The sequence below is a fragment of the Lithobates pipiens genome, unplaced genomic scaffold (genome assembly GCF_037356315.1).
Source record: "Lithobates pipiens isolate NorthernLeopardFrog02 unplaced genomic scaffold, aLitPip1_a1.2 Scaffold_8, whole genome shotgun sequence".
Classification (NCBI taxonomy): Eukaryota; Metazoa; Chordata; class Amphibia; order Anura; family Ranidae; genus Lithobates; species Lithobates pipiens.
Window position 1 is genome coordinate 675,791,421 of NW_027507903.1, and position 18,022 is coordinate 675,809,442.

The 18,022-nt window shown below is 47.8% G+C and overlaps 1 protein-coding gene across 1 annotated transcript in view; it reads left to right on the forward strand.

The window, feature by feature from the left end:
- The window catches only part of LOC143962522 (C-type lectin domain family 10 member A-like), a 67,012-nt gene that overhangs the window by 35,393 nt on the left and 13,597 nt on the right, over positions 1-18,022 (forward strand). Inside the window, exons 5-7 of the mRNA XM_077471796.1 lie at positions 3,885-3,923; positions 10,317-10,355; positions 13,738-13,812. Of these exons, the coding sequence (XP_077327922.1) occupies positions 3,885-3,923; positions 10,317-10,355; positions 13,738-13,812 (153 nt within the window). The remainder of the gene's footprint in view (positions 1-3,884; positions 3,924-10,316; positions 10,356-13,737; positions 13,813-18,022) is intronic.

The window sequence follows — 18,022 nt, forward strand, 5'->3', positions numbered from 1 at the left end:
GGAATTCGTCGAACGGGCGAACAGGCGATGTTTGACTCGAACACGAAGCTCATCCCTACTATTGAGTGGCTTCAGAAGTTACTTCCAATATATGCAAAATATTTTGGTGGAAGTTGCTGAAGACATAATTCTGTGGAGGAGGAGGTAGTGGAAGGAGATCCTGTATATATAATTCTGTGGAGGAGGAGGTGGTGGAAGGAGATCCTGCATACATAATTCTGTGGAGGAGGAGGTGGTGGAAGGAGATCCTGTATACATAATTCTGTGGAGGAGGAGGTGGTGGAAGGAGATCCTGCATACATAATTCTGTGGAGGAGGAGGTGCTGGAAGGAGATCCTGTATATATAATTCTGTGGAGGAGGAGGTGGTGGAAGGAGATCCTGTATATATAATTCTGTGGAGGAGGAGGTGGTGGAAGGAGATCCTGCATACATAATACTGTGGAGGAGGAGGTGGTGGAAGGAGATCCTGCATACATAATTCTGTGGAGGAGGAGGTAGAAGGATATTCCACCATGTGATTCCATCACTATAGAACACACTGAAAGATGTTTAGCTCTAATATTTAAAGAGATCAAAAAAAAAAAAAAGCGCTCAATGTATATAGGTCTTTAGGAGTCACCAACACAAGCTGATGTGGTCCTCAGGAACTCCAACCAGCAAGACACTAATGCCGCGTACACACGATCAGACTATCCGGCGGACTTAGTCCGGCGCACAACCCCCCTGGCTTTCCGAATGAGCGGACTTGCCCACACACGCCCGGACCTTTTCGGCGGACTAGGTCCGGTGGACAATCCACCGGACTTTTGAAATTAATGGACTTGCCCACACACGGAGTAAAGTCCATTCATTTTGAACGTGACTCCAGGTAGACTGAACTAGCGAAGGAAGTCAAAGTGGCCGTCTCCATCACCGAGACTGACACCTCCATAGCCCCGTCACCTGGTATGGATTTAAAGAGGAACCCCATGCCACAAAAACTGTGTGGGGGTCCCCCAAAGTCCATACAAGACCCTTATCTGAGCATGTAGCCTGCCCGTTCAGGAAAGAGGGTGGGGACGAGCGAGCGCCCCCCCCCCCCTCCTGAGCCGTACCAGGCCATGTGCTGGTGTGGTCTCAGTGCTCTCTATCACGGTGATGGTGTCAGTGCTCTCGATCACGGTGCTGGTGTCAGTGCTCTCGATCACGGTGCTGGTGTGGTGTCAGTGCTCTCTAACTCGGTGCTGGTGTCAGTGCTCTCTAACTCGGTGCTGGTGTCAATGCTCTCTATCATGGTGCTGGTGTGGTGTCAGTGCTCTCTATCTCGGTGCTGGTGTCAGTGCTCTCTATCACAGTGCTGGTGTGTCTCAGTGCTCTCTATCACGGTGCTGGTGTGGTGTCAGTGCTTTCTATCTCGGTGTTGATGTCAATGCTCTCTATCTCGGTGCTGGTGTGGTGTCAGTGCTATCTATCTCGGTGCAGGTGTGGTGTCAGTGCTCTCTTATCTCGGTGCTGGTGTCAGTGCTCTCTATCACGGTGCTGGTGTCAGTGCTCTCTATCACGGTGCTGGTGTCAGTGCTCTCTATCATGGTGCTGGTGTGGTGTCAGTGCTCTCTATTTTGGTGCTGGTGCCAGTGCTCTCTATCACGATGCTGGTGTGGTGTCAGTGCTCTCTATCTTGGTGCTGGTGTCAGTGCTCTCTATCACGGTGCTGGTGTCAGTGCTCCCTATCTCGGTGCTGGTGTCAGTGCTCTCTATCTCGATGCTGGTGTCAGTGCTCTCTATCACGGTGCTGGTGTCAGTGCTCTCTATCACGGTGCTGGTGCCAGTGCTCTCTATCTCGGTGCTGGTGTCAGTGATCTCTATCTCTGTGCTCTCTATCACAGTGCTGGTGTCAGTGTTCTTTATCTTGGTGCTGGTGTGGTGTCAGTGCTCTCTATCACAGTGCTGGTATCAGTGCTCAGTCTCTATCGCGGTGCTGGTGTCAGTGTTCTATCTCAGTGCTGGTGTCAGTGAGGGAGATAGCAGCAGAGAAGCCAATCAGCAGGCAGTGCCAGCACCATGGTTGAGGATCAGCACTGGACTGGCACCTCCGGACCACCGCAGTGGAGCCCTGCATAGGTGGGGGTAAGGGCCGGGCAGAGGACTGCACTGCCCTGACTTTGGCACTGATCATCTCCTGCACCCCCTTCATAGCCTGCCCTGACCTTGCCTCTTCTCCATGGCCTTCATGCACTCCTGAATTGTCAAAATTTCACAGATAAAAAAAGAATGCTTGTCGTTGTCGATCCCAGATTCACTTAATACTTTTGTTATGTCAGTGTCCATGTGGTGGGATTATGTGTGCACAGCTAGTAAGTATTTTGTGGCTGAAAATATGACCTGTAGGTTTTTAAGGTTCACCTTCCATTAAAGTCAATGGGGTCCGCCACTGTGTTCCCTAGTGTGTGTTCTAACTGTAGGGGGAGGGAACTGACTATAGGAGATGACAGATCTTAGTTCCTAGCTATTAGAAACTCACGATCTACCTCTCCTCTCCTCTCCTCACAGAAAAGGGATGTGTGCATTTTACACACATGTCCCTGTTCTGCCTCTCGCTCCTGCAATCGTGCATGGTTGGTGGTCATCACGACCGCCGGTGCACACCCGCTATCCCACTTATAGGAGCCGATGTACAACTATGACGGCTCGCGGGATCGTGCTGACCTGGGTATGGATATTCTTGGCATACACTGTGTAACAGGTGATTGGAGGAAAGGCACACCCCCCCCCCCCACTCCACATAGGCAGAGGAAGGAAGGAACGTGCGGAGCTTTGCTGTGAATAGGCAAGCTTTCTGCTAATCTTTTTATAGCACCCACCACGACACAAATCTCAGGCTGGTTTTATCTCGTTGTTGGAGAACTTGTCAAAAGTTATCGTGCTGATAACAGTGGAATGAAACAGTTTACTTGAAAATCAAAAAAAAAAAAAAAGCTAGTTACATACATGGAGAGAAAACAAAATTAAACAAATAAGTGCCCATGCTAGTGCATTGGCTAGATCGTGTGACCTGGTAACAAAAATTATCCTGATCAGCCCTAGCCCAAGAAAAAATAATATGGCCATTCTCATAGTAGGTTTCCCAAGCGATAATAAGAGCACCCCTGGAGTGACCAAATCCCAGGTGGCACTGGCAACTTGGGCTCTCTGCCTTCCCAGCCCATGACCAGACCAGGTAGCACCATTCAAATCGGGAGGCACTGGGTCCCTTAAGAACATCACCATAGAATTTTTCCTGTGCCACACCTTACCTAGGGAGCACCCCAGTTTCTGTTCCTACAGGACAAACCTTTAGAGTCCCCATTATATCAGAAATACTATGCATGCCCATCAGGGCTGGACTGGGATAAAAATTTGTCCCTGGACTTCATCCAGACCAGCCCACTTTAATTTTGCAAACAAGCACAAAAACAGTATATAAAACTATACGTAATTGTGCAGAAAAACATAAGTAGCATAACATGAGTCCTCACTAACCTCTTTTATTATTTCACTTATTCTCCTCTGTATTTTCTCAACTTTCTCACATCACTGACTGAAGTTGAGGGTAAGCCGCGCAGCCATTACTTTGTCACTGAAATTGGCCCACTGAGCCATCGGCCCACCGGGAAACTCCCAGTAGGCCCAATGGCCAGTACATGCCTGATGCCAATGCTATTTGTTGGGTATCCATTTACTCAGTGCAAGCTCATCTTTTATATATTACAAGAACAAAAATGTGAAGATCCAAAATATTCAGACTTCGGTGCAATCTGTTGATAATGCCTTTATATGTTTTTTTTTTTTTTCTAGCTGCATTTGCTTTTCTGAGCTCCCCAACAGTCAAGGGATCTTTTCTGACATGATCTATTTTCTCATTAGATAAAAGCTTCCAAGAGGAAATTCTACAGCTGAAGAATGGTGAGTGTGTAGGAATTCAGGGTTGCTATTGAGTGGCTTCAGAAGTTACTTCCAATATATGCAAAATATTTTGGTGGAAGTTGCTGAAGACATAATTCTGTGGAGGAGGAGGTAGTGGAAGGAGATCCTGCATACATAATTCTGTGGAGGAGGATGTAGTGGAAGGAGACCCTGCATACATAATTCTGTGGAGGAGGAGGTAGTGGAAAGAGATCCTGCATACATAATTCTGTGGAGGAGGAGGTAGTGGAAGGAGATCCTCCATACATAATTCTGTGGAGGAGAAGGTAGTGGAAGGAGATCCTGTATACATAATTCTGTAGAGGAGGAGGTAGTGGAAGGAGATCCTCCATACATAATTCTGTGGAGGAGGAGGTAGTGGAAGGAGATCCTGCATACATAATTCTGTGGAGGAGGAGGTAGTGGAAGGAGATCCTACATACATAATTCTGTGGAGGAGGAGGTAGTGGAAGGAGATCCTCCATACATAATTCTGTGGAGGAGGAGGTAGTGAAAGGAGATCCTCCATACATAATTATGTGGGGGAGGAGGTAGTGGAAGGAGATCCTCCATACATAATTCTGTGGAGGAGGAGGTAGTGGAAGGAGATCCTGCATACATAATTCTGTGGAGGAGGAGGTAGTGGAAGGAGATCCTCCATACATAATTCTGTGGAGGAGAAGGTAGTGGAAGGAGATCCTGTATACATAATTCTGTAGAGGAGGAGGTAGTGGAAGGAGATCCTCCATACATAATTCTGTGGAGGAGGAGGTAGTGGAAGGAGATCCTGCATACATAATTCTGTGGAGGAGGAGGTAGTGGAAGGAGATCCTGCATACATAATTCTGTGGAGGAGGAGGTAGTGGAAGGAGATCCTACATACATAATTCTGTGGAGGAGGAGGTAGTGGAAGGAGATCCTCCATACATAATTCTGTGGAGGAGGAGGTAGTGAAAGGAGATCCTCCATACATAATTATGTGGGGGAGGAGGTAGTGGAAGGAGATCCTGCATACATAATTATGTGGGGGAGGAGGTAGTGGAAGGAGATCCTCCATACATAATTCTGTGGGGGAGGAGGTAGTGGAAGAAGATCCTCCATACATAATTCTGTGGGGGAGGAGGTAGTGGAAGGAGATCCTGCATACATAATTCTGTGGAGGAGGAGGTAGTGGAAGGAGATCCTTCATACATAATTCTGTGGAGGAGGAGGTAGAGGAAGGAGATCCTCCATACATAATTCTGTGGAGGAGGAGGTAGTGGAAGGAGATCCTGCATACATAATTCTGTGGAGGAGGAGGTGGTGGAAGGAGATCCTGCATGAATAATACTGTAGAGGAGGAGGTGGTGGAAGGGGATCCTGCATACATAATTCTGTGGAGGAGGAGGTAGAAGGATATTCCACCATGTGATTCCATCACTATAGAACACAGTCTCTTACTGAAAGATGTTTAGCTCTAATATTTAAAGAGATCAAAAAAAAAAAAAAAAAAAGCGCTCAATGTGTATAGGTCTTTAGGAGTCACCAACACAAGCTGATGTGATCCTCAGGAACTCCAACCAGCAAGACACTAATGTCGCGTACACACAATCAGACTATCCGGCGGACTTAGTCCGGCGCACAACCCCCCTGACTTTCCGAATGAGCGGACTTGCCCACACACGCCCGGACCTTTCCGGCGGACTAGGTCTGGTGGACAATCCACCGGACTTTTGAAATGAATGGACTTGCCCACACGTGGAGTAAAGTCCGTTCATGTTGAACGTGACTCCAGGTAGACGGAACTAGCGAAGGAAGTCAAAGTCGCCGCCTCCATCAGCGAGACTGACACCTCCATAGCCACGTCACCTGGTATGGATTTAAAGGGGAATCCCATGCCAAAAAACTGTGTGGGGGTCCCCCAAAGTCCATACCAGACCCTTATCTGAGCATGCAGCCTGCCCCTTCAGGAAAGAGGGTGGGGACAAGCGAGCGCCCCCCCCCCCCCCTCCTGAGCCGTACGAGGCCATGTGCCCTCAACATGCGGCACCCCCACCCCAAAGTACCTTGTCCCCATGTTGATGAGGACAAGGGCCTCTTCCCGACAACCCTGGCCATTGGCTGTCGGGGTCTGCGGGCTTATCAGAATCTGGAAGCCCCCTTTAATAAGGAGGCCCCCAGATCCTGGCCCCCTACCATATGTGAATGAGTATGGGGTACGATGTACCCCTACCCATTCACCTGGGGGGAAAAAGTGTTAATAAAAAAACACAACACAGGTTTTTAAATTACTTTATTAGACAGCTCTGGGGGTCTTCTTCCGTCTTCGGGGGTCTTCTCACCGGACTCCTCCGCTATCTTCTGCTCTTTTACCGCTAGCTCTTTTACTAGCGGAGGAGCCTGGCTTTCTCCTCTTTCGCCGCCAGCGTCCAGGGGTCTTCTTACGATTTCTGTGGTCTTGTCCCGCTCTTCGGTTCTTCTTGCCGGGCCTCCGCTATCTTCTTGCAGCTCTTTTACTAGCATTGGCCCGGTCTTGTTGCTTCTTCTTCTTCCTTCCGATGTTGACACAACGCTCTCTCTGGCCGTAATGGCAGGGACACGTTGTGCGGCAACTTATATACTCAAAAGGGGCGGAGTCATCGGTTGATGTCACATGGTGACCCCACCCCTTACGATGTCACAGTCCCAGAGGATGCTGGGATACCGGCGACCCCGCCCCTTATGCCTATATAAGTCGCGGCACAACGCATCCGTGCCATTATGGCCAGAGAGAGTGTTGGGTCAACATCGGAAGGAAGAAGAAGAAAGAAGAAAGCAGAAACAGGAAAGAAGAAAGAAGAAGAAGAAACCGGGCCAACGCTAGTAACAAAGCTGCAAGAAGATAGAGGAGAAAGCCAGGCTCCGCTGCTAGTAAAATAGCTAGCGGTAAAATAGCAGAAGATAGCGGAGGAGTCCAGCGAGAAGACACCCGGAGCTGTCTGATAAAGTATTTTAAAAACCTGTGTTGTGTTTTTTTATTAACACTTTTTTCCCCAGGTGAATGGGTAGGGTTACATCATACCCCATACCCATTCACATAGGGTAGGGTCCCCCTTATTAAAGGGGGCTCCCAGATTCTGATAAGCCCCCTGCCCGCAGACCCCGACAATCAATGGCCAGGGTTGTCGGGAAGAGGCCCTTGTCCTCATCAACATGGGGACAAGGTGCTTTGGGGTGGGGGACCTCAGGGTCCCCCCTTCCCCAAAGCACCCCCCCATGTTGAGGGCATGCGGCCTGGTATGGCTCGGGGGAGGGATGGGTGCTCGCTTGTCCCCACTCCCTTTCCTGACCGGCTGGGCTGCATGCTCGGATAAGGATCTGGTATGGACCCCCACACCGTTTTTTCAGCATAGGGGTTCCCGTTTAAATCCATACCAGGCAAGGTGTCAATCTCGCCGATGGAGGCGGCGACATCCACTTCCTTCGCTAGTCACGTCTTCCTGGAGCCATGTTCAAAATGAACAGACTTTATTCCGTGTTTGGGCAAGTCCGTTAATTTCAAAAGTTCGGCGGACTGCCGAGTCCGGCGGACAATTTTAAGTCAAGACTTCTTTCTAAGTCCGCCGGACTTTTGGGAACAAAAAGTCCCCCAGAGCCCACACACGGGCGGATAATCCGATCATGTGTATGCTGCATAAGGGGTTAATAGTGCGGCTTGTGCAGTACATGAATCCCTTAAACATGTCCCAAAGGAGCCGGCATAGTGTTACACCACCAAAACAGGTGTATTACAATACTGTAGTGCAATAGGCAAACACCTACACAAGGGTGGAGACAGAGTTGCACAAACTGAAGCCACCACACCATTCAAACATGGCAGATCAGGTTTCCTTTCTGGCCACAGGACATCAGAGTCCTTCTTCTGCCCTCAGCATTGGGTGGGCCCTGATGTTGTGGACCTTTGTAGTCATGGATCCTCTTCTCTCCTCAGCAGTAGGAGTATTCTGACATCATGGGCCCATTACATCACAGGTCCTCTCCTTTCTTCAGTAGTGGATGGATCCTGACATCATGGGTCGGTTTTTGTCCTCGGCAGTGTATTTTATTAAATTGAATTTGGGCTTTAAAGCAGAGCTATTATCAGATAAAATTTCCACTGCCCAGTCCACCATGTTCCATGGTGATCATAAATGGTAACAATCATGTTCACCGCTTCTCCAAAATCTCACTATGGTCACATGACTAAGTCTCTAGAATCAGAGTTCAGCCTGCCTGATCCTTCTCTTTAGTAGAAGAGTGTGACCCCCAATTGGGGTGGGTAGAGTTTTGGTCAGGGCTTAACGTTCTCCTGGTGCTTTCTAATGCCTGTGCTCACAAGCACAGGCCTTGGTCACTGGAGAACAGTCTTAAGACTGCACTCTAATTTAGAAACAAGCATGTCCGGCTTGCACAGTAAACCCTTTGTGTACGTCACACTCCTTAGTTACCCACACTTCACTTTAACTGTACTCTGACTTCTCCCAATGGATGCTGCAATTCTGAGTGGGTACCGGGGAGCCTGTAACCCACTCACCAGCACAGCCCGACATGTCACCTCACTCCCACTATGAGGCTTCTCCCCGACACATACAGGGATCATCTCTTCACATGTTTCCAAGCTTCCCCACTCCCGAGGGCCCTCCTTTGCTCTAGCCTTCGCTGACCTCCAGGCTGGGTACATGGGGTACCCCGTTTTGCAATATCAGTCCCTGGATGTGGGCCATAATTCGCTATTGAAGCGGTTAAACTCACAAACTCCCTCACCACAAGGGACTTCTGTCACCTAAGCCAGGTCACCACCATTTCCTTCTGACTGGCTACTTTATCACCCAACATATCTCCAGTTACCCTTGACAGCTGCAATATCACCTTCTCCACTCCACTGCAGGCAAAATTGTTGTAATGTGTTCACACAAAATTCTCTTTATCCCCATCCTAAGCCCTGTTCTTTTGATATGCCATGCATGCATTTCTTTTGAATGAGCATCGGGCCAGACACTTTTAGAACTTTTACTGAAAACCTGTGCAGGTACAGAGCAATGTAAACATCAGTCTCTCACAGATTCTTCCATACACAACTCTAGCTCATCCTAACTTCAGGCTGCCCCAGTTCATACCTTCAAATAGAGCAAAGTTCTTTGAGTAAATACCATGAACCCGTCTATGGTACTCCGACTGGTTACCCACCAAGAGGAAGCCCCCAAAAGTTATAGCAGACATATAGTACATGTTTCTGCAGTCCTCCTTGCAATTCCCCATCAAAAGGGCTCCGATAGGTTGCCTCCTCTTGTATTTACAGCCCTCCAAAAGGGGACAGAGCCATGACACAACAGTTGAGAGCGGGCATCTTAACCCCCTCCTGACTTCTAGGCAGCTTAATAGATAAAACCCACTAACCATAATTACTCAGTAAAAACAGTACAGGAAAACAACATGAAGTAGAACTTGGCAATGTAGGATCTCCACAATTAGGCCCCTGCCTGCAGGGTAGTGGGCAGTGACAGCTGGTGAAGTTTTAGGATGGGGGTGAACAAGACCACGCCCCTCCAGATTTGGCCCCTCCCATTTCTCATAAACCACACCCCTTATCAAATCCACATCATATACGAAGCTGCACATTATACACAGGGCTCTGCACATCATATACCAGGCTGCACATTATACACCGGGCTCTGCACATCATATACCAGGCTGCACATTATACGCTGGGCTCTGCACATCATATACCAGGCTCTACATTATACACAGGGCTCTGCACATCATATACCAGGCTGCACATTATACACCGGGCTCTGCACATCATATACCAGGCTGCACATTATACACTGGGCTCTGCACATCATATACCAGGCTGCACATTATACACTGGGCTCTGCACATCATATACCAGGCTGCACATTATACACCGGGCTCTGCACATCATATACCAGGCTGCACATTATACACTGGGCTCTGCACATCATATACCAGGCTGCACATTATACATCGGGCTCTGCACATCATATACCAGGCAACCTGTAAATCTTAAATCTAAATATCTGCAACCTGTAAATTGCACATATCTGCATTCTGCAACCTGTAAATTGCAAATATCTACAGTCTGCAAACTGTAAATTGCACAAAGCCTGTCAAGGAAGACTTAACAATACCTGTTTTATAGCAGAGAAGAGAAGAAATTAAATTACAATAAAAAACCAAGTTGTTGGGGGGGGGGGGGGGGGTGATGGTGCCGCCGTGACATGTTTAAATATTTTTTTTTTTTGCTTTTTTTTTTTTGACTGCATGGGCTGCTACTGGTAGTGGGTGTGTCTTGAATTAATATATGTAGAGTACAGAGGGGTGTATAATGATAAACCTGAATATACTAATTGATATTGGTTTTCCTCTCTTTCTTAGAGACTAACGTGAAGCATAATTTAACAGATCGAATCATAGGTAAATATGTACTGCTCAATGTATATCAGAAAAGTTTGATAGCTGTTATCTAAATATTCTAATCACCTTCTGTATCCAGTCCCTATCCATGAACCCATAAAGAATGGGGGAGATTTTCTGAAGCATGCAGAAGATCGGGAGCTCTGGTCATTGCTTAAAATGTATTGGGGGTTTTTCCTTAATGGATAGCGGCATATTCTTAAACTAGACTCACCCCTGTTAGTGATAAGCCAAAGACATCTGGGTTTGGTTCTAGCAGGGTCCAAAGCAAGGTTCCAAAGTATGGGAGGTGTAAAGTTTGCAGAACCATCCTGTTCTTGTTGAGTAAACTCCATCCTTTGTGTCAGAAAAGGTCAGATACATTAAAATTTCCGAATAACAAAAAATGTGTCTGAATTTTGATTCAAAACGAAACCAACCACACATGTTTAGGATATACCATGCCTGAAAGAGCCTCAACATGGTACTCCGAAGTGTGGTTTAAGCCGCGTACACATGTAGCCGTCTGTCCGACATACTTAGTCTGGCGGACTTCCCGCCAGACTGTCCGTCGGACTTTCGGAACGGGCTACTTGCCCACACACGGCACTTTTTCAGCGGACTAATACGGCGTACTAAGTCCACCGTACTATCCGCCCTACTTTTGAAATGAACGGACTCGCCCACACACGTGGAGGAAAGTCCGCTCATTTCGAGCGGGTCTCCAGGTAGGCGGGGCCCGCGAAGGAGACGTCGCTGGCCCCGCCGCCTGGTATGGACTTAAAGGGGAACCCCAACACCGAAAAAAAACGGCGTGGGGGTCCCCCCAAAGTCCACAACAGACCCTTGTCCGAGCACGCTACCCGGCCGGCCAGGAAAGGAGAAGCGAGCGAGCGCCCTCCCCCCCTCCTGAGCCGTACCAGGCCGCGTGCCCTCAACATGGGGGTTGCCTTGGGGAAGGGGGGGCTGCGCGGCCCCCCCACCCCAAAGCACCTTGTCCCCATGTTGATGAGGACAAGGGCCTCTTCCCGACAACCCTGGCCGTTGGTTGTCGGGGTCTGCGGGCGGGGGGCTTATCGGAATCCGGCTTACCGGCCCCCCACCCTATGTGAATGAGTATGGGGTACAATGTACCCCTACCCATTCACCTGTAAAATAAAGTACAAAAAAAAACACAACACACAAGATAAAATAATTTATTGCACAGCTCCGGGGGTCTTCCGTCTTCGGGGGTCTTCTTGTCGGACTCCTCCGCTATCTTCTTGTAGCTCTTTTACTAGCGGAGGAGCCCGGCATTCTTCTTCGTCGCCGCGGCCTCTTCTTCCGACTTCGGGGGTCTTGTCCCCCTCTTCGGTTCTTCTGCCGGGCCACCGCGCCTTCTTATAGCTCTTTTACAGGCGGTGGCCCGGTCTTCTGTCGCCGCCGTCGCCGCCGCCGCCTTCCGTTCTTCTTCTTCTCTTGGAGATGTTGACTCGACGTTCTCTCCGGCCGCAATGCCAGGGACGCGCTGCGCTGCGACTTATATAGGGACAAGGGGCGGTGTCACATGGGTTGATGTCACATGGGTTGGTCACATGGGTTGATGTCACATGGCGACAGTCCCAGCATCCTCCGGGACTGTGACATCATAAGGGGGCAGGGTCACCATGTGACACCAACCCATGTGACATCAACCCATGTGACACCGCTCCTTGTCCCTATATAAGTCGCAGCGCAGCGCGTCCCTGGCATTGCTGCCGGAGAGAACGTCGAGTCAACATCTCCAGGAGAAGAAGAAGAAGAAAAAGAAGAGGAACGGAAGGCAGCGGCGGCGGTGACAGAAGACAGGGCCACTGCCTGTAAAAGAGCTATAAGAAGGCGCGGTGGCCCGGCAGAAGAACCGAAGAGGGGGACAAGACCCCCGAAGTCGGAAGAAGAGGCCGCGGCGACGAAGAAGAATGCCGGGCTCCTCCGCTAGTAAAAGAGCTACAAGAAGATAGCGGAGGAGTCCGGCGAGAAGACCCCCGAAGACGGAAGACCCCCGGAGCTGTGAAATAAATTATTTTATCTTGTGTGTTGTGTTTTTTTTGTACTTTATTTTACAGGTGAATGGGTAGGGGTACATTGTACCCCATACTCATTCACATAGGGTGGGGGGCCGGTATCCGGGGGCCCCCTTATTAAAGGGGGCTCCCGGATTCCGATAAGCCCCCCGCCCGCAGACCCCGACAACCAATGGCCAGGGTTGTCGGGAAGAGGCCCTTGTCCTCATCAACATGGGGACAAGATGCTTTGGGGTGGGGGGGCCGCGCAGCCCCCCCTTCCCCAAGGCACCCCCCATGTTGAGGGCACGCGGCCCGGTACGGCTCAGGAGGGGAGGGCGCTCGCTCGCCCCTCCTTTCCTGGCCGGCCGGGTAGCGTGCTCGGACAAGGGTCTGTTGTGGACTTTGGGGGGACCCCCACGCCGATTTTTTTTCAGCGTTGGGGTTCCCCTTTAAGTCCATACCAGGCGGCGGGGCCAGCGACGTCTCCTTTGCAGGCCCCGCCTACCTGGAGACCCGCTCAAAATGAGCGGACTTTTCTCCGGGCGGGAAAAGTCCGTTCATTTCAAAAGTACGGCGGACTGGCATACACACGGCCGGATTGTCCGCCGAAATGCAAGTCCGGCGGGAAGATTGGAGTGTATAACTACATTCTAAGTCCACCGTACTTTCGGGTCAAAAAAGTATGCTGGAGGCTACACACGGGGGGATTGTTTGGCGGACTTAAGTTTGCTGGACTTTTCCACCCGCTTGTTTGATCGTGTGTACGCGGCATTACAATCTCCATCAAAGTCTGCCCTTACATCACATTCTCTCCCTACATCAGGGTCTCCATAAGTGCCCCCAATACATTGGAGTCCCATCAGAGTCCCCTTTGCATCGCCCCTTTTATTAGAGTCCCCATCAGATTTTCCCCTTACACCGGACTTCCCATTATAGTCCCTTTTCCATCAGAGTTCCCTCTTACATAAGTGTCCCCATTGGAGTCCTTCCTTACATCAGGGTGACCATGAGAGTCTCCCTTATATCGGAGTCCACCCTTATCTCACATGCTTACACTGTGGCTGGGTGCCTAGAGGGCCAGGAGTTTGGCTGTAGACACAGGGTGAGTGGGTCTAGATGGAGGAAGTGTGGTCCTGCTGTAAATACTAGCATTTGATTGCTTGTTAGGACACCAGCAGCCCTAGCAACTGCAGTCCAGTGCAGCCGAGAGAACCTACACTGGGGACCAGGATGGGTGAATGTTGGGGAGAAATGAAGACTGAAGGCATGTGAGGGACTGCGAACCCTAGCTAAGAGCCAGATAAAATCTTGTAGCGGGCCATAGTTCAGAGACCTCTGGTATAAAGGAAATAAGCTCTTTCCGCTTCTGTGTATTTCAGCTTATTATTCCAACGACAATCAGAGGATTATGGAGTTGTTGGGGAAAGTGGCAGAAGATCTCCAGAACATGAAAAGTAAGTTTATCCTAAACTATTTCATCTAAAAATTCTTCAAGGTTCCATAAATGATCCACCGAGGGCTGCACCTATGTCAATTCTAGATAAATATAAAAAGCACCAATAATTTATATTATAATTGTATGTTGTACACCATAGAAAGGGACAAGAAAACTTTTCCTAAAATATTTAACCTCAAAATGATATGTGGAACCCTGTTTCAGGGGGTTTGTGTGGGGTGATCCTCACCTTGTATTTTAAACAAAATTAGATGAAGTGATGGCAAGAAAGAACCTTCTAATGTAATTATATACAAACATTCAAAGGACAATCCAATGCCGTGTATACACGATCGGACATTCCGACAACAAAATCCATGGAATATTTTTTCTGACGGATGTTGGCTCAAACTTGTCTTGCATACACACGGTCACACAATGTTGTTGGAGATCTCGAACGCCAAGAACACGGTGACGTACGACGAGCCGAGAATATTGAAGTTCAATAGCCAGTGCGGCTCTTCCGATTCCTAGCATGCGTAGAACTTTGTGCGTCAGAATTGTGTACACACGATCGGAATTTCCGACAACGGATTGTGTTGTCGGAAACTTTGAGATCCAGATCTCGGAAATTCCGATGGAGCCTACACGCAGTCAGAATTTCCAACAAAAATCTCCCAATCGAACATTTTCAATCGCAAAATCCGACCGTGTGTACGCGGCATTACTGTGTGAGACCAACTTTACACAGGACTCTGACGTCCCCTAATAAGTGAGCGTTAGTTGATGTCCTACAGGTCATCTCTGGCTGCAATGCTCCTCGGGGAATTTAAACAAAACACAGCAGGCTGCCACAGACCAAACCCCTACATAATAATAAGTGTGGCTTTGTTTCAACAGAGTGCAATAAGGATAGTCTCAATTACTTTAAATTCTAGGAGTCAATCTATGCCACAAAGACGGAAGGAGAAGGCCACATGTGGCTCAAAAACACAAGCTTGAGAATAAAACCCCCTAACATTTCTTCAATCTCTTATTTACATTTCTGTACTGGAGTTCACCACTTACAATACCTGATATCATTAGAGGGGGCTCCCACCAACCCTGTACCTAGGCCTGTACACTTGATGCTCTAATTATATGGAGTTTCCACCAAACCTGCGCTGACTTACCAGCTCTAAACACCAGCAGTGCCCAATATGAGTTTCTGTGTCTGCATATCCACTGTTCCCATTGTGAGGGTTTCCACATCCATGTACTGAGTTCCTGGATCTGCATGCCCGTTGTGCCCAAATAGAGGAAGTCCCACCATCCCAGGCCAGGTCTGCCAGGTCTGTACACCTGCTCTGTCCATTGTAAGGGGTTTCCTCTATCCCTTGTAACCTGGGGTGCAGGTATCAGGTACAAAGCTACCTCTTTCAGGCACAGATACCAAATCCAGTGAGGTAGTGACAAACAGTGTGGTGTTTATTTGTGATATATATATATATATATATATATATATATATGTGTATGTGTATGTGTATGTGTATATATATATATATATATATATATATATATATATATATATATATATATATATATATATATGTGCTGTATAGTTTTCCAGAAAAACAAGTAAAAATAGCCAAACAAAAACCTAGCCGTGCCTCAACACTAGTTATACAATATTTACAGGTCCTAACTCCCAGGCTGAGCAAGTCAACAGTTTGTCAGCTTCCACATACACAGCTTAATAGCTTTTACCAGCCTTTTGCTCTCTTAGCCCTTGTACACACGGTCGGACATTCCGACAACAAAATCCGTCGGATTTTGTCCGAAACCTGTGTTGCATACACACGATTGGATGAAGTTGTCGGAAAATCCAATCGTACGTAACGTGACGACGTTATTTAGTTACGACGGGACTACGTTCAGGCTAGTAGCCAATGGCTTTGGTCTAGGAATTTGATCTGAGCATGCGTGGCACTTTGTCCGATCGGAATTCTCTACACACAATCGGACAAAGTCCGATCGGATCATGTTATCGGAAAGTTTTATAGCCCAGCTCTAAAACTTTGTCCGTCGGATATTCCGACAGAAACAGTCCGATGGATTCCACACACACAGTCGGATTATCTGACAACACGGTCCGATCGGACATTTTCCGTCGGAATGTCCGACCGTGTGTACAAGGGCTTAGACAGAAGTTGTCTGAGGATCCCAGGCCAAGAGCACTGGCTGTCTGTCTCAGGTGAGTTTAAATTGCCCTGGGGGAGAGGACCAAGATCCGAACTGGACCATGGATCAGAAATCCCCCAATGTGTATGAAAGAAGCCTGGGAGACGTATAAACCCCCGAACAGGACTTTTCCAGGCTAACTCTGGGAGACGCTCTGCTACACCCTTTTCTGAGTTCCTGGGTCTGAGCAACTGATTTGCCCACCACAGTTCCCACCACTGCTGCAGTTAATTCCCAGATGTTTAAACCTACTTTGTCCATTATGAGAAATTCCCACCATCACCGTGCTGAGTTTATCGGTATGTAGACCTGCAATGATCATTATAGTGGAGTCCCACCATTCCTGCTCTGAGTTCCTAAGTCTGCCTGCTGTCCCCATTTTAATAAAGATTTTATTTATTTCAGAAATAAAGCAAGTTTATAATCAGTAAAGCCATTGTACATGCTTGAGCAAAATATATATTCAACTTTAAACAGAACAGATTGCACCTTTTAAGTTTTCTATGGCGGATGTCTCAAGATGAGAAACGTTTCCTAAGACGGTATGACAATCAGCCGCTCAGTATACATCAAGAACATCGTATTTAACTATTCCGATTAAGTCTATTTGGCTCTAGAGAGTAGAACAGGAAGGAAAGGAAAAGGGTGTCAGCCTCTAGTAAGGGTGACATTTTGAAAAAGAAAAGGTGGAAAAATATAAGGAGAGACCAGTATTATATTAGGGTCGTAGATTTGATCACTATTCAGGTTTGTACCAAAGAGTCAAATGAAGAGGAATGTTTGCAGATGATCCAGGGATGCCACGTAACATTAACATTTTCTATTTTTTCATGGGCCATTGCCCTAATCTCTTCCATTTTGTAAAGAAAATGTACCTTTTCTAACCATTCTTTTGTTGAGGGAGCAATGGTATTTCTCCAGTGTCTGGGTATTAACGCTTTCGCGGCTGTGATTTTTTTATATCTCTTCATCGAGCAGTTGGTAATATGTAGCAAACAACATGCTTAAGACCCCATTCACACCTGTGCGTTTTGTAGCTTGAAGCCTGAAGCTACAAAATGCTTGAGGGGAAAAAAATCTATTATTCTCAATGGAGATGGTTCACATCTCCACTCCATGTCGCCTGAAGCCGAACGCCTGAAGCTCAAACAAGTTCCGGACCCTTTTTGGTCGCTCGAATTGAACAGTTTGGGCGTTTTTCTTCTTTTAACATTGGTGACCTTTTGCCCTGCACAAATCGCGGTTAAAAAAGCCGGGAATCACGGTAAAAAACGCAGCAAAAAACGCCGCAAAATGGCGGTAAATTTGATCGATTTTCTGCTTGAAAACGCTACACTCAGGTGTGAATGTAGCCTTAGTGGATCTTTTTGTCAGTAATTTGTTTTGTAATTTCGATTACTCCAGAAGGGTTGAATTAGGTCGCACTCCCACCAAATATGTTGTAGGGTGCCCTTGTCTTGCAACGCCAGCAGAGATCATGAACTGTGGGGAACCGTTTATGTTGTTTATTTGGCGTGTTATACCAATTTGTTAGTAATTTTAACAAAGTTTCTTGTAATCGCGTACTAATCGCACCAATTCCACTTGTAAGTTTGAGATTGATTTCATTTTGTTGCCTTCAAGACAGTGTGTAGCTAAGAATGGTGAGTTTCTGTTGGTGAATGGCTGGGTTAATCTAATCATACCCGGTGGAAAATCTGTGTTAGCCATCAATGGCGTTAGTGGGCTAGGGGATGTGGTCAGGCCGGATATTCAAATGACTGTTTTGTAGAGTTTTAAGTGTTGCCCCTATAAGGGGAGGTTGTTTTAGTCATTTAGGGCATAAGTCCCATGGGATCCATGGTGAATGTGACAGCGGTATGGGGTCTATGCTGTTTTCTAAGGTGACTTGTGCGGTGTTAGGGAAGTGTACGTTTGCCAGTGTGATCGGTGTTCCCGCCCATTGCCCCTTAAGGAATATGTATCTGTCAGAAACCATGAATAAGACTGAGACAGAAGTACAATTAAAT